The 16068-nt window shown below is 40.5% G+C and overlaps 1 protein-coding gene across 10 annotated transcripts in view; it reads right to left on the reverse strand.

Moving 5' to 3' along the window:
- Positions 1-1129: 1129 nt before the first annotated feature.
- The window catches only part of DOCK10 (dedicator of cytokinesis 10), a 218944-nt gene continuing 204005 nt past the window's right edge, over positions 1130-16068 (reverse strand). For 7 of the 10 annotated variants that reach the window (XM_080670695.1, XM_080670694.1, XM_080670693.1 and 4 more), the window contains 7 exons: positions 10852-10998; positions 9578-9788; positions 8130-8320; positions 5938-6038; positions 5624-5762; positions 4293-4368; positions 1130-1867 (listed from right to left, as the gene is read on the reverse strand). In XM_080670695.1, coding sequence (XP_080526821.1) covers positions 1806-1867; positions 4293-4368; positions 5624-5762; positions 5938-6038; positions 8130-8320; positions 9578-9788; positions 10852-10998 — 927 coding nt within the window. In that variant the 3' untranslated portion in view covers positions 1130-1805. The remainder of the gene's footprint in view (positions 1868-4292; positions 4369-5623; positions 5763-5937; positions 6039-8129; positions 8321-9577; positions 9789-10851; positions 10999-16068) is intronic. The other 3 variants (XM_080670696.1, XM_080670689.1, XM_080670697.1) reach the window with 1 other exon arrangement.

Here is a 16068-nt window from a genome sequence, read left to right on the forward strand (position 1 = left end):
CTGGAGCCAGAATGAAGCTGAGGCAATGCTTTGATCTAGAGGTCAGCTTGAAAGCATGTAGCATAGTGGTTATAATAAGCATGCATTCCATAATTAAACTTGCCAGAGATCAGTTTGTGTGTGTGTGTTTAATAAAGCAGTGAGCTGTATTTGAGAAAAGTTATATGAGTCTTGAGGGATCAGAATTCTCACCTAAATTATATTTGATCACTTCAGTATATACAGTATTTCAATGTCTTCTAGGCCCTATCCTCTAAACTTAAGTAGCAGAAAGATGAACTTAGCTAAAGTCTCCTTATTTGAAGTTGGGCCTCTGCAGTGGCTGCTGGGGTGAATATGAAGACACTCCTGAGTTTACCTTCTGCATCTGCAGGTAGCTTTGTTCAGTTGCACTGCTGCTGGTGTTGGCTGGGGAGGCAGGCAGCTGGGGGAGGGAGGTGGAATGTGTTAGTGGTTCCCAAACCTGGCTGCACATCAATCACAATTTTGCGAAAAGTACATATTAGCCAGGATAAGCTCATAATGCTGCAATAATAAACAATCCCAGAATCTCAGGTGCCTTAACACAACACAATGTATTTCTCACTCAGACTCTATGTCCAACAAGGTTAGCAGGGACTGGTGTGTGTGTGTGTGTGTGTGTGTGTCACTGAGGCTCCAAATCCACGTGCTTCAAGATGACTGCATCAGAGATGAGATTGGGCAGAACCACTTTCTAGCTTCTACTAGTAAGTATCTGCCTGAGAAAGATACATTCCATTTCTGCTCACCTTTCAATGGTTAAAGCAAGCCCCCCGGTCAAGTCTAACTTCAAAAGGGGAAGGAAAGTGCAATTCTACCACACATTTGTAGAGATGGGATATTTGTGAACAGCCTTAGTAATTACACAACCCACAAGATTCTGACTCATTTTATCTTCTCCACATCAGTCTGCGAATCCCTTAGGTTTGGAAACCCTGGCCTGTCTAGTTTATCTTTTTGGAAGAACTGCCCTGCTGAAGTCTGAGTCTTTTTCATGTTTCTAGGTAAGGCATCATAAGAGGTGAATGTAGGGTCGCACTTAGTACATGCCCAGTCCAATGAACTACTTTTAGTAGGGACTCACCCACTCTTCATGAGAGAACCGAATGCAAAGGAACTGTATTTTTTATTTCTATTAACAACAAAATACTTCCATAATTTCACAGCCCATTGCATTTAAGAGCACATATATTACAAATAAAGGAACTCCACAAACTTTAAAGGTTAGTATTTATCAACACTTTTGTACACATACACAAATATTTTAATATAAGGGTATCTGAAATGTTATCCATATAATTTTAGCACATCATAAGTATCAACCAAAAAGGTTCTTTTAATTTTGGTAAAAACCATATATTTTACAATCTCCTATTTACATTTGAAATACGCTTAAATGTTACAAAAACATTCACTTTGACCTTTAAAATATGTGTACGAGGACTTGGTATTGAACATATTGTAACTGACAGCAAACCTAGGGTTTGCTTTTGAGCTGCACGTTCATTGGAATGGCAAATATTTAGCTTGGCTTGTTTAACTCTGCTCAAAGGAAAAAAAAATCATACGAAATGTGCAAATTCAGAGACTGGGAAATTCTTAAGCTAGCGAGGTAAAAAAATATTAACATAAAAACTTCAAATAAATTAAATCTATCTTCTCTTCCCCGAGATTAGCTGCAAGTTCAGAAAGTCCCCTAAGAGGTGCGTCTGATGCTGCAGACCTTTGCTCACATGTCTGCACTAGCTGAGATGGAGACCGTGGGCAGAGCTGGGGTCCCCTTGCTAAGTATTCGAGAGAAGGTTCGCTCCACTCCGCGTTTTGATGACTCGTCCCTGCACATAATCTTAAGACAGGACAACACACAGCACGACAAGGGAACACAACAGATAGGCTCATGTTAGTATTTCCAAACACAAAATTAAAACCCAGGAAAGTGATTTTATTTATTCCCCCCGGAAATCTGCAAATTTTGAAAATGCACTTATCAATATAGATCTGAAGACTTTTTTCCCCCAAGTCCATGTCATAGCCATTTTGGTAAGATTTAAAGTATCATCACAATATTCTTCAACTATCAAATATAAATTACTAAATGTTTCAGTAAACCTTATAAATGTATCTGAGTAATACCAGAATTTTATTTCATTCTAAAAGTTTATCATTTAAATTGTTGACATCTACCAAAACAGAGAGACATCTGAAACCTCATTTAAATGTGTTAATGGAAATATGAGAAAAATATACTTTTGTAAATGTTAATATATGTAAATAATATGTTCCTGTTATATCTGTTCAAATTATGACATGTAATCACAACAACAACAATGAAACCCTCAGAAACCTCTAAAATGTATCTCTCTAAAGAAGAGACAATGAATATTTTAAGTTTCTAGTTATGGTGATTCTCCCACCAACTCCATACATTATTATGCTTTAGCTTTATTGCTTTTTCAAGATAGAACTGCCACTTCTGTCCCCACAGAGCACCAGAATCCTCTACTACCAATTCATTCTCCTATGGTCAATGTCACAAGTTTTACTTAAATAATTTGGCAAATAATATTTCCAAAGAGGATGTCAAACTCTGAGAGCAGTATGCCTTTGCATCTCACCTACTTGGCACCATCACACAGCAGATCTGATCTTTCCTCTGTATTTTATTTTTAACATCCATTACCACCATTGACTTCTCTGTGCTGTCATCCTTCTGAATGTTGAAACAGACTCCAAGTGAGCATCTTCTATTCATGTTTCATTCAGATACCTATATTTACTACTATGGCTTTATAGAAGGAGGCTTTTAAGCTTTTTGTATATTTGTAAATAGTGTGGCATTCCGGCTGTCTATAAGGGTAATTATTGCCTGTCTGTCACTTTGATAACTCAAGCTGCTTCACCTCAACATATTTGCACAATAGTGTCCACTTCATCCAGTTCCATCTCTTCCCTTACAGTAAATGTTCTTGCACTAAGTCAGTGACTTCAGGCTGCCCTTTCAGCTAAGACTTTCCTGGACACTCTTGGAGTGAATTGCATAATTAATTCTATTTCTATTTTTATATTTCTATGTCTGCATCCATTCTAATTATGTTTCTATTTTTAAAAGTTCAGTGGTAGAATTACTCTTCACTGTATTTATATATGTACCTTTTTCCAGAATAGCTACATGAATATATAGTACATGAAGGTACACATGCATTATAGATTATGGTTCATTTCTACATTACAGGATTTACTAAGATTTGCCTACCCTTCCCTCCACTAGAGTTCAAACCCAAACATGGTCTGGTGCATTTTCACTAAAAAAAACACACCTGAGAAAAGCATCAAACAATTTTTTTGTTATAAACATAAACTGAAACAAATATATAATATTTAAAAATACTATAGACTTTACAGACCTTATCTTTTGTTAACTTTTCTGATTTCAGGAAGTTGTTCATTGCAACCAACTCAAAGCACTTACCAATGGTTATCATGAAAATAGCTTTTTTTTTGCTCTAAATACCACAGTTTGCTATGGATAATTTGTACTTATGATTGATAATGATCAATTAAATAGTCCCAAAATTAGGAATCTCCTCTACAGAGTTAGAAATTAGTATTTTGTCTTTATTTTAATCTAAGGTGGAAATGTGGAATGGCCATATTATAGAGTAAATCATTTTTTAAGGAGCACTTTTTTTGAAGATATCATGTATTTTGTGGTCATTTTCCCAGATATAAAACCTATGGACAAATCCCCATAGAAGCTCTAGATCAGGAGAAAGTTAATCTTTCCTGCTGAATGATCTATTTTGTTTACTGAATAACAAGACCTGTTCAATCCATCAGTTTATTTTCTTTGCATCAGTTTAAAGGAAGCATGACATCAAATTTTGCTTCTCTTAGCAAAGGTTTTCTGGAAAATCTATTATTTTTCTTTCCCCACCCCTTAAGCACCTGGTTCTAGTTTTTTGTCTTTTTGTTTTAGCACTTTGGAGTATAGTGAGTCTTTGTTTTGGATACAAATGAGTTCAAATATTTTAAAAAGTTGGTGAAGTATGAATTTTGTTTTTAAAAGCTACGTTGTTAATTTTAGTTTTAATTAGTAGCCCCCTCCCCATATTCACTTACCTATCAATGGATATAAAGTTGTTCTAATTAAATAAAAAACCTCAAGAACACTAGCCATTACAGGTTGTCAGGGAAAAATGAACAGTTAGGAAGAGATAATTAGACCAGAAGGCCACAAAAGACAGAGTAGACATAAGGAAAGAAAAACATACCACTTTTGCTTACAGTACTGAGGGAAATACTAGACACAGAGGAACAGAAGTTGTATAAACACGGACTGCAACAGAGCTGCCAGGGAAAAAAGAGAAAAGCATTTTTGCTCAAAGTTTCAAGGTCAGAAGCAATGTACAGTTGGAAGCAAGCATTTCTTCACCACTTTTTTCAACTTTCAGATCCATTGTTCTTTCGGTTTCACTCTCAGATTTATGAGTTCCCCAAGCTATCAAAGCATCACTCCTGAGCATTTAATTCCCACCAGCTTCTTAAGAATCCCAAACCAATACTCCCTCCTCTAAGAATCCTATCCAGAGAGATTCATTCTCTCTAACACAAGTCAATTAACCACGTCTTTCTCCAGCTTTCATAGAGGGTTTAAAATGTGGGCAGAAGGAAATGGAAAATAAGAAAAAAGAAGCATATATGAGAAAAGCAATTAGAATAAAAGAAGTATAGGATTCATTTTGTGTTTTCTGAATAGTGTTGATGGTGCTAGACCATTTAAGGAAAGGAAGGGAACTAATATTTAATGAGTGGCTACTATGCATGAGGCACTATTTGGAGATTAGTTCAAGTTCTCCCCCTTAATTATTCTGTAAAGAACACATCTAACTCCTGGAGGGGACCACGGTGATGAGATGTCAGGTAGAGTGTAAGGCCGACTCTCAGCACCTCAAAAAATACTGTGATATCGAATGTCCACATTTTGTGCACAGCCTTATATGCTGGACAGATGCCAGAAGTCATGGATGACTTGCTGGTAGGGTGGGGGGTTGAGTTTTATCCCAATTCTGCACATCTATAGGAGGCCCTGCCTCTGTAGAGGCAATCTTGACTTTAAAAAGCCATGTCTTTCTTAGTCCTGGTGTTCTTCCTGAGTATGGTGCAGAGACCCCTAGTGGCAGAACTGTGGAACTCCACATCACAGCCTGGGGAGGGGTGAGGTCTTAAAATCAGAGGTAAAGGGAATGGTAGCAAATCCTACCAGGAATCCTACCCAATGTTTCTTGATGTCTAATAGGGTCCATCTGTCCTAGAAAACCAACAGCTCATATGATTTGATTAAACATCTCTGAAGACTATGAAAAGCATCTGGGTTCTCATCTTTTTTTTTTTTTTTCCAGCCTTTTTTCTCTAATCTGATCTCTGCTTTGAGGCAAGGGACTTTGTGCATGGGGGAGAGGACAAGTCAGCGGCATGGTGCTCACATAAGGTGCAGTGACATCAGCAGCAAGAAAAGAGACTCTTTCCGGTTCTTCTGGCATTGGGGTCAAAACGGACACTTTGGATGAATGAACAGCTCAGGCCACCCCAAGGAAAGCCTCACCTGCTCATTCATGATTACGGAGAGTTCGCTGAGCATGTCCTTATAATGGGACCTCAGTTCCTCCTGGTACTCCAGCTGGTCTTCCTTGATGAGGCGTTCATTCACATCCAGGGCCTGCCCACACGCATCTGCAAATTGCCTTTAGCGACAGCAAGAAGCAAATTAACAACCAGCCACAGAGTCTGGCCACTCAAAGTGAGGCTGCTGATAGACTCTGCCACCCAGAAGGAGGTTGGTCAGGTGGCTTCCTGGGGAATTCAAGACTCCTCGTCTGAAGGATCCCAAGGAAGAACATTCCACAAAGAAGAGCTTACCTGAAGATTTCCTTCAAAAGCTTTACTTGGTTGTCAGGGTATTTCTTTGCTTTGGTTTCTTCAAGAAAAGCTCGTGCATAGGCCATGGGCCCTGCATTAACCTATTGGGGAGAAGAGAATTTGCTGAGGATGAGCCCACTTCCTTCATGGAGGAGCCCGCTCCACAGATGGGAGGAGTAGCCACTTGTGCACCAATCGTGTGGGACCCAGTTCTCTCACATCACCTCGAAGTCCACTAATTTGTTATCTGTTTCATTGGCGGCCCCCCACAACTGGCCAATCAGCTACTACAGGACACATGTGAAGTCAACATGCCATTGCCATCTTTCCCAAACTTCAGTTACTTGCCCAGCATCTCACGTGTTTGCCATATCAAATACGGTTTTAACTTTATTACTTTTTACTGAATTTATTGCGGTGACATTGGTTAATAAAATTATTAGGTTTTAGTTACAATTCTTTATTATGTCATCTGTATATTGTATGTATGTTCACCACCTCAAGTCAAGTCTTCCATCACCATTTATCCCTCCTTCACCCTCTCGAACTATTATTTTCTTAATGTGTTTGAAAACTAGATTCCCTTTTATTTACTTAAACAAATTTAAGTTAAACATCTGTGAAATCCAATGTCTGATGTGCTAGTTTTTTTTTTATTAGCATTAAAATAAACACACAACTATTAAGAAAAGACATTCCACAGAGGTGGTGGTGTACACACCTCACTGGGAACTACTGTCTATTGTATTCCACTTGACAGTCTGGCTTAGATTCTGGCCCAACGTGGCATTATCAGATTTGCAGAATGTATGCTCAGGTCCTGATCATGCTCACACACAAGAGTAGGCTCACACTAGTGAGGGAGTCCATATTTCTTAGTGCTTATAATGTTTAAAGTGACTGTGTAGCTTGTAAGGAGTAGGGGAAAGAGAAGGAAGCTAATGCTGTACTTGAGCCATCTGCAGATGTCTGTGGCCACCAGGCATGGCCAGTGTGGTGGAATGAGCAAACAGTGCTGGGTGCTTTCTGTTGCTTCTCCAGCTTCCACCTCTGATTTCCTCTGCTCAGCTGTGTGCTGAGGGAAGTTGTCCCATTTGGAGTATAACTATGGTTCTCTTGCATCCTGGCTTTTAAAAATTTATTATTATTATTAATTATTTTTGAGTCAGCCATGGGGTACACAGACAAGATGCTGGCAGGGAAGAAATCAGCCAGGTCAATATCAGGATCAGCATTACTGATTTTTCCTTTTGCATCAGGCTTCGATATAGCTCTGTGTGATACTGTTACTGGCCTGCCTTTATTTAAAAGGTTAGTATTTTATTCATTATGAACTTTTGACATTACTTTTAATTTTTAAAAATATTGCATTATAATATTTTATCATGATTACTGAGTTTTTGATGCATCCCCTAAATTTTATGCTCAAGGTGAGTGCCTCACTTGCCTCACCCTAGTTCCAGCCCCTGGAGGGTATTAAGTAAGCGCCAGGCTTCCTCCTGGCAGTCCTCTAGCAGGGACTACGTCTGTCTATATGTTTGTCTGTCATCAGCAGGCTCTCTCAGCTCCCTCTCTGCTTCCAATGATTCATTCCTCTTTCTCCTCAGTTTTCGGGCCTCGGAAGAGTAGCAGCCCCTCAGTCTTGCCAGCTCTTGTGCCTACCCTGGTTGGTTTCCTTAAATACTGCCCAGACTTGCAAATAGTCTATCTATTGTATTTCCTTTAATCGCCCACTGTGAGCAGGCCACCTGCTTCCTATCAGGACCCTGGCAGCCAAATAAATATTGATGCACATTTTATGAACTAATATGATTTCTAAAAATAGGTGTTTTTGAACAGTTTTATAAGGCTCTTAGTGACAGATATTTATAAGAGAGACACGTTATTTGTTAATGAATTCATTTGTTGGAATTTAAAACATAGAACATAGTTTATCCAAAGAAGATAGGAAAGGAGGGTTAAGGAAGAAGATATTTTATTTTCAGCTAAAGTTAAGAAAGGCTTATCTCTAGGTGTTTGGAACCATTTGTGTGCATTTACAATGAAACAAAATTTTAAAGACTCAGATAAAGGTGCTGGATGGTATCACATGCAGAAAAGTGCCTCTTACACCCTTTGTAAAAAAATAAATGTCAAGGTGTGTTGTACCAGGTTCCACGGGCCACATGCATCTCAGCCTTGGCAACGCTCACCTTCACGCTGACACTTCCTTGGAGTTTGAGCTGCAGTCGGATCATGTCCACTTCCTCCATTGTGCAGAGCTGGTTAAGCTCAGAGACTTTCTTGGACATCTCGTCGATTGCCACTTCAATAGGATTCAGCTCTGTGCTCCACTGGCTTATGACCTGGATTCTCTTCTTCACATAGGGAAACAAGTGGCTGGCTGCCAGGAGCAACACGAGAGAATGGAAAGGCTGAGGGTGAGTGCAGAGTCAGGGGTCCCCTAAAGGTACAGACCACCCCATAGGTGTTTTTTTTTTTTTGCACAGAGATCATTCGTCCCGCTTGTTTTTGTGCATATGAGTTATTGCTTGTCCTGTGTACCACGTGCCCTCCCTCCTCTTAGCTTCTGCCCCAGCTACCTTCGCCTGCCAGTCTCTTCCACGCCTCCCTAGCCATGTCCTCATTCTCAGGGCTGGATATGACCTCGATTTTGAGTCATTCAACATTGAAAAGATTATAGCTTTCACCACAACTTGCAGTTCAAATAGAAACTACCCTAAGCCACAATAAAGAATGCTTAAAGAAATACTGAATGGCCTATGTTATAGTAGCTTTGTTTTATTTTATTTTATTTTATTTTATTTTATTTTATTTTATTTTATTTTATTTTATTTTATTTTATTTTATTTTATTTTATTTTTATTAGAAAAGTTCTGTAAAAGTTTACTAAAGGAGAATGTTCCCCCTAGTTTGGATGTCACTGCTATTTGTCTGTCTATTGCATAACCCAGGATTGCTCATCTCTCACACAGCTTAGGTATCACTCGTCCAGAATGTCTTTGCTCATCTTTCCCCTCCGTCTACCTTAGGAGTCCCCCTCCTGTGCTCCCATTTAATTTCCCATGCTGTGCTCGCCTGAAATTCTTGCTTTACTTAGCTCTTTCGTCTATCAGACTGTGAGCATCTTGAGGGCAAGACTCGTGTGTTATTTCTTTGAATTGCCAGTATAGTGCCCGACACCTAGTAGGCACTTGTTGAAAGTTTGTTGACTAGCTCACAGAATAGATTTAGACGGTACTGGAAGGGATGGTGACCATCCTCTGCACTCATTTTACAGATGAGGAACCACACTTCCAGAGTGACTTAGGATCTTGCCCCAAAGCACACAATTCCGAGAGCTTCTAATCTTGAAATAACTGAGGGTAGATTCAGGGAGAGAGAAGAGTGGCCTTCCCACCATGACCTTTGTGACTAAGTTCTACAGGGAAGGGATTAGTAAAGTAACTACTGACAATTTCTCTTCTGGTTGACTTCTCAAGGGTGTCATTCTTGACAGATTTAAGGAAGGGGAAATCCTCTCCTGGCAAACGTCCTTGGTGGCACATTCGGGGCACTCGTCTGCCAGAGTGAAATGTGCTGATTTTAACTTCTCATCCCCGTGAAGGGCCTGCACGGCCCCTGGGCGGGCTGCACCTACTTGTCAGGACGGTCCTGCGCTTGCACTGCTCCTCCACACCACCGTGCTTCTTGCCCGACAGCGTGAAGGGCGTCTCAAACACAAAGCGGTTGATGTTGTGATGCATTTCAAAATCCGTCTTCCGGTCCTCTATTTCCTTTTCCTCAAAGAATGGTGTCACATAGGTCACCTGGATATAGGCATATTTGGGGTCCAAATCCTTCGGGTTTACCTATATGAACACATGATGGTGAAAGAAAGAGTGGTGAGCCTATGGTACTTTGGAAAGAAAGGCAGGGAGCTCTGTGTTCCCTTAGCTGGCATCCTAGGTGCGGGGGCTGCCCCTGTCCCCTTGGAGAAAAATGGGCATCATATCATCATAGAAGAGTACCTGCCTGGACTGTGGTCAGGCAGCCAGACTGCGGTGGAGGTAGGATTGGAGCTAGCTGGCCGAGTAGCCGAGGCTCTTCGAAACATAAGCTAGCTTTTCCTGCCCTGTCTTCTGAAACACTACCAACCTGTGTTTTGAAGACCTGCCATTCTCTAAACACATTTGCCCCTTTCATGCCCCTGTCACTGCATGTACTGGGCTGTTCAATATGCCCTTTGCTTCCAGCAAACACCTCCTCATCCTGCAGTTTCCAGCTCAAACATCATCTCCTCTGGGAAGCACTGCCCACACGAGAATGAACTGGTCAGGGAGCCCCTTCCCCGAGCTTTCCCTGTCTGACTTGTGTCTCCATGGCACTTCATTGCACTTTATTTAATTAGCTGTTTGCAGACATCGCTCTCTTCTCAGCTCCACGTGAACTGGGAGATCTTGGAAAAAGAGTCTTTTTACCCCAGCTCCTAGTTCTGGGGATGGCATGCAGTAGGTGCGTAATAGAGGTTGGCTAAAGGACTGAAAGCATATTAGAGGATTCTGAATAATATAACCAGAGGATGTAAGCATTGGCCTTCTGGAGCCACCAGAAGATTAATTAGATATACACAGGTAAATACAATGTAACTGGCAAGTCTGCTATTATCACAGAGAATAGATGTCAAAATTGGTATGACCCAGGAAGACCTCCCAGACCGAAGAAATACATTTTTGCTTTTTCTCCAAGTCCACCATTGGGCCCAATCACTTTAATTCTTTGGTTGCTATACAAGTGCAAATAACCAATGGGAAAAATAGGGAACTTAGAAGTTACTTCAATAAACACATAATGTTTTTGCCAAAAATAATCACCTAGCAACCAACCAATAAACAAACAGGCAAACACCCAAAATGAATATTAATTTTCCTCTACCTTGTTGGAATCCTGTATTATCTTCACGTTGTCTGCTCCGAATTTATCTGCATACAGCTTGAGCAGTCTTTGGGAAATCTCCGACAGACCTGTCAGCTTTGGCTCTTTATAAATAAACTCTTTACCTTCTTCTTCTTCAAAAAAACCCTATGGAAGATACATAAGGAACCACCAATTTTATTAGAAAACTCCAATTGCACATCATAGGCAAAACAAAAGTCGTTTATCCAGTCTTTTGGTTGTCATCCAAGCCACTAACTAGCACCCTATAAAGTCAAAATCAGAGAAAAGCCAAGTGAAGAAAGCAAAATATCATGCTAGAATCAGTCATTAATGGAAACACTCCCTCACCAGGCTAAAGAACCTCATGGGATATCTTAAAATATTTTCTCTATTTGTAGAAATCAATGGTAATACCTATTTGCTGCATATATTTTGGGGGAAGGATGCCCTCATGTGGCAGCCTGGGGTAGAACACAGAATCTGGAATAATTGGCATTTTTTCGAATAATTGTCATTTTTAACTAGGTCTTCTCGAAGTCTTCAAAGCTAGTACAGGAAACCCTGAGGGGCACATAAAGGTATCTACGTGGGTGGATATGCACCCACACCATCTTAAAGAGCTGCAGCTCGGGTATTGTAATCACAGAAATTGCATGTGGTAGGCTCCCAAGTACTGTTATTTAAAAAATAACTTTCCATTAAGTCTGGGGTCTGATGTAACTTGGCCATATGCAATTTCATCATTTGATTTGCTTTTCTAGTAGATCTTCTTCATTTTTTGCAAAGCTAGACCCATTAGAATAGAAAATAGTAAAGCAACCAATTGTGCCACCATTTTTATGCCATAGGAGCAAGTAGGTCTTAGCCTCTATTAATTTATCTGTCTGGTTTGAAATAGGGGGAGAGAATATTCCTTTATCTGCGGATAACTAAGTGAGGCAATCTTTATAATTCCTTCCCTTTGAAGAGACACAGGACATTTTTCTTGTGGGACACGTGGCCTTCGACTACTGGGTTAAGTCTGGAGTTAAGATTCCAAGTGTGTCTGGTTTCTTCTGATTCAGAATTTACCTCAAGGGTATGGCTGTTGAGAGCCAGCTGAAGACAATGGAGGTCACAAAGAATCTTAGCTGTATTTTTAAAAAACTGTTATTTTTGACTATTTAAAAAAGATCCCTTATATATAAAAGACATGGATGAAATGATCCCATGCTGGATTTTTCACAGCCAATGTGAGGTGAGAATAATAATTAAACTCACATCTGTATGGCGCCTTTGTACTTGAAGGCACTATTCCTCATGTACACTTGACAATCATGAACAGGGTACTTTGCATGATAAGAGGGACACCACTGTATATTTGTAGATACCAAGGAACAAGGCACATTTGCCAGCACAGATCTTGTCAAGCATGAAATTAATTGTCTGTTTCCTTATGCATTTCCCGAAATGACTTTGGGCTTTTCAAAGTCAGGAAAGTGTCTTGTTCAACATGGTATGTGTAGTGTTTAGCATGATGCCTGGTCTTTAGGGGGACGTCATTCTACATTTGTTAAATTAGTAAACTGAAGAATAAAACAGTTCTAGTGGGCATACATCCTAAAAAGGTATGTGTGCACCAGGTATAAATAGAAAATACTGTATTGCTTTAAAGAACAGTTTTTAATTGAACAATTTATTTGAGAAATGTTCAAGACCAAACACAGAAGATTATGAGTAACTTGACCCTCAACTGCCAAAAAAAAAAAAAAAAAAAAAAAAAAGTGACGCATGATTGCTGAAAGCATGAAAAGTAGCTCCCTGTTGTTGCTCTAAACTTTGTAGTGGTGGTGAGGTCTGGCCCCATTCCCACATGACTTTCAGCTGCTGTTTTTCTGTCTTTGTGGAGTTTTGTTTTATTCAAGGTCAGAAGTTAGTGGCTAACATTGACAGACTGACATATCACAGAAATAAGACTTCTGAGGCCATCGACCAGAATCCCCCCAAGGCAATAGCTAAAGCAACATTTACAACTTCCATTCCAGTGAGAAAAATGTCTCCAAGTCCCAGGAAAATATTTTCTCACCACACTGTGAAAACCAGCACAAAGAGACATTTTCACTGTGAATTCTTGCCCCTCACAACTTTCTGAATTCAGAATTAGAAGGAGTGTGGGAAGCAAGATTTTATTGTTATTACTATGACCTCTGTGGTCTTGGTCATGACCTGTGACTTTCTTTCATCCCTACCCCTAGGTCTGGAGGATGGGAAATAGACCCAGAAATCTATGGAGAGATCCTAAGGACAGTGCCTGGGACATACAGGCCCTTGGTGAATGTCACCTATCATGAGGAGAATGAGGAGGATGTCAATAAAAAAAAAGTTTGTGTCAGTAAAGCAATTTGAGTTCTGATTCATATGCAGGGCAACAGCTTGAATGAGTTTTGAGAACTTAAAAAATACATACCTTCAGCTTCTCTTGCATAGAAACTATACTTTCCTTATTAGAAAAGTCTACTGATGCTCATTTCAATATTTTGGTATGGGATTGATGAGAAAGAAATGGTGATTAAAATCTATCTACCTATCTATCTATCTATCTATCTATCTATCTATCTATCTATCTATCTACCTAACTACCTACCTAGCATGGAGATATAAACCTCTTGAGGCTATTTTATAAAACCACTAAAATGGAGCTGGATTAACAGAATAAAGTATTTCATCTGCTGTTTGCCAGGGTTGTAAGAGCGTTTGCAGCCAGAGAAATAGCAGCTCTGAAAATGTTGGCAATGCGTGCTTACCTTTTACCCAAGGAAACCATCAAAGTCAAACCCACTGAACCACAGGACACTACCTTAAAGAAGTCTTCAATTTCAGCTCTGTCCATGAAATAAATGATTTATAAACAGGGACAAAAGGTGATGAGGACCCAGGGACAGTTTTTCTTTTGTGTTAGCTACAAGGTCATGAGTGCACTGCGTTTCAAGGCAACAGGAAATGTGACCTCTGCATTTCTCTTGCTAGTTTCATTTTTTAAAATGCTTTACAATGCAATAAAAACCCTAATCTGTCTTATTCTCAGGAAACAGCACACATTCTACTTAAACAAGGACTTTGAGTCAGTAGAGTTAACTTGCATGGATTATGAAACTCTAATAGATTATGATAAAAACTAGAGGCCCAGTACACGAAATTCATGCACAGAGGGGGGTTCCTCAGCCCGGCCTGCACCCTCTCCAATCTGAGACCCCTCAGGGGATGTCCTACTAACATCCCTCTTGCAATCCGGGCCGACTGGCTCCTAACCACTCTCCTGCCTGCCTGCCTGATCACCCCTAACCCCTCTGCCTGCTGGCCTGATTTCCCCTACCTTGCCCCCCTGCCAGCCTGGTCACCCCCAACTTCCCTCCCCTGCCGGCCTGATCTTGCCCCCAACTGCCCTCCCCTGCTGGCCTGATCACCCCTAACTGCCTCTGCCTTGGCCCCCACCACCATTGCTTTGTCTGGAAGGAAGTCAGACGTCTGGAAGATGGCTGGTCGACCCGATCTAATTAGCATATTACCCTTTTATTAGTATAGATAGATTATATAGGATAGGATTGCTTAAATTGGAGAGGGGGGGAAGCCTTTTTCAGCAGGAGGAGATGCTCTTGGCAGACAAAAACACATAATCCCTATATCTGGACTGATAGCCAGCCATATGCACTATACTGCCAAACCAGTCATTAAAAAATTGAATCACTTTCTTACACCTTACACCAAACAGCTGTTGCCCTTAAAACCCCTCCTCAGCCCCCACCTCAGGTTCTGCCTTTGCAGTTCACCTAGATTTGGTTCTGATTGGTTGGTTTCTATGCCAGTCAGCATCAAAAGCCCCACCTCCTAGGCAGCACTTCACCCAGATTTGGTTCTGATTGGTCGGTTTCTATGCCAGTCAGCATCTCCGGGCCTATCTCTAGGCCTGATCATAGAGGTAGGGCTGATCAGCAGCTGCCCCAGGCTGCTGGTGAGCTGGCTGAACTGCTGACCTCTGGGAGAGAGAGAGAGGCTTGGCTGCTGGTAAGGTTGGGAGAGAGAAGCAGGGTCTAGTTACCCTGCTTCTGTCTCCCGGCCTTGCCAGCAGCCGCTGCCGCTGCTGATCAGCCCCGCCTCTCTCTCTCTCTAAGAGGTCAGCAGTTCAGCCCACTTGCCTGCTGCATGCACAGCCTGGCATTCAGTTGAGCCTTCAGTTGTTGTGGATGTTATGACCCTGGCTCTTTATATATATAGATGTACTTCAATAAACTGACACCTAAAATTATTGACCCCTTTGATATTTTTGCAGGTACTTCTGAATTTTGCAATGTTCCTGAATCACTTTTGGGATGTCAGATATAAATGCTCCTGATGATACATTTGATTGATTCTAAGGTCGTAAAGGAATGCATTGAAAGAGGAATCAGTGAATAAAAGATGGGTCAGAAAATATTAATAATGGGCTAAATGCTAAGAGAAGAAAAACTACAAGAATCCAGAGAGATGGTTCCATATACATATAAACTCAATTACATATATATGTTGTCTATATCAGTGACTTTCATATGGATGGGGAGTCAGAAAGTTGTATCACATTCCCAACTATACATGCACCATTCCTCCTCGCCCAATCCCTTTTGTATTAAGATTCTGAGATGCATCTACACCCACATAAGCATGGCTGAGAATCAAGGAATCTACATCTTTGGTGAATGGAATAAAATTCCCCAGGCCTTTCACTTAACTCATTCCAGGGGCATCTGCGGTTTTAAGTTATGCAATGGGCACTCGCTTGCTTGCTTTCATGCTAAATATCAGAGCTTAAGGATTTTATTGATGACAGTTGATGTTTGATCACTACTGCTGCTCATTATTCTGTAAATGAATATTTCAGGGACACTTTGGAGCTGCTTTCTATAGGCTGTTCTATGTAAAATTTCCATAGGCAATGATATCAGATGTTGCATCAGAAAATTCATGTTATGCAAGACTTGTGTTTTTAAAGTTCCAACTTGTTTTGTCATGTCTGGCTTATTGCAGACATCATATTAACTACTCCAGCCAGTACTGTAAAATGCAAGCATCAGTCTAGCTGGGATCCTAAAAGATTTACCCAAAGGACTTTGTGGAGGCAACAAAGGGTCTATTGCATATGCTTTTTGCATAATCTTTGAAACATGATTACAAGACATGTCGATCTAGATATTAAAAGGTGAA

The sequence above is a fragment of the Plecotus auritus genome (assembly GCF_963455305.1).
Source record: "Plecotus auritus genome assembly, chromosome: 5".
Classification (NCBI taxonomy): Eukaryota; Metazoa; Chordata; class Mammalia; order Chiroptera; family Vespertilionidae; genus Plecotus; species Plecotus auritus.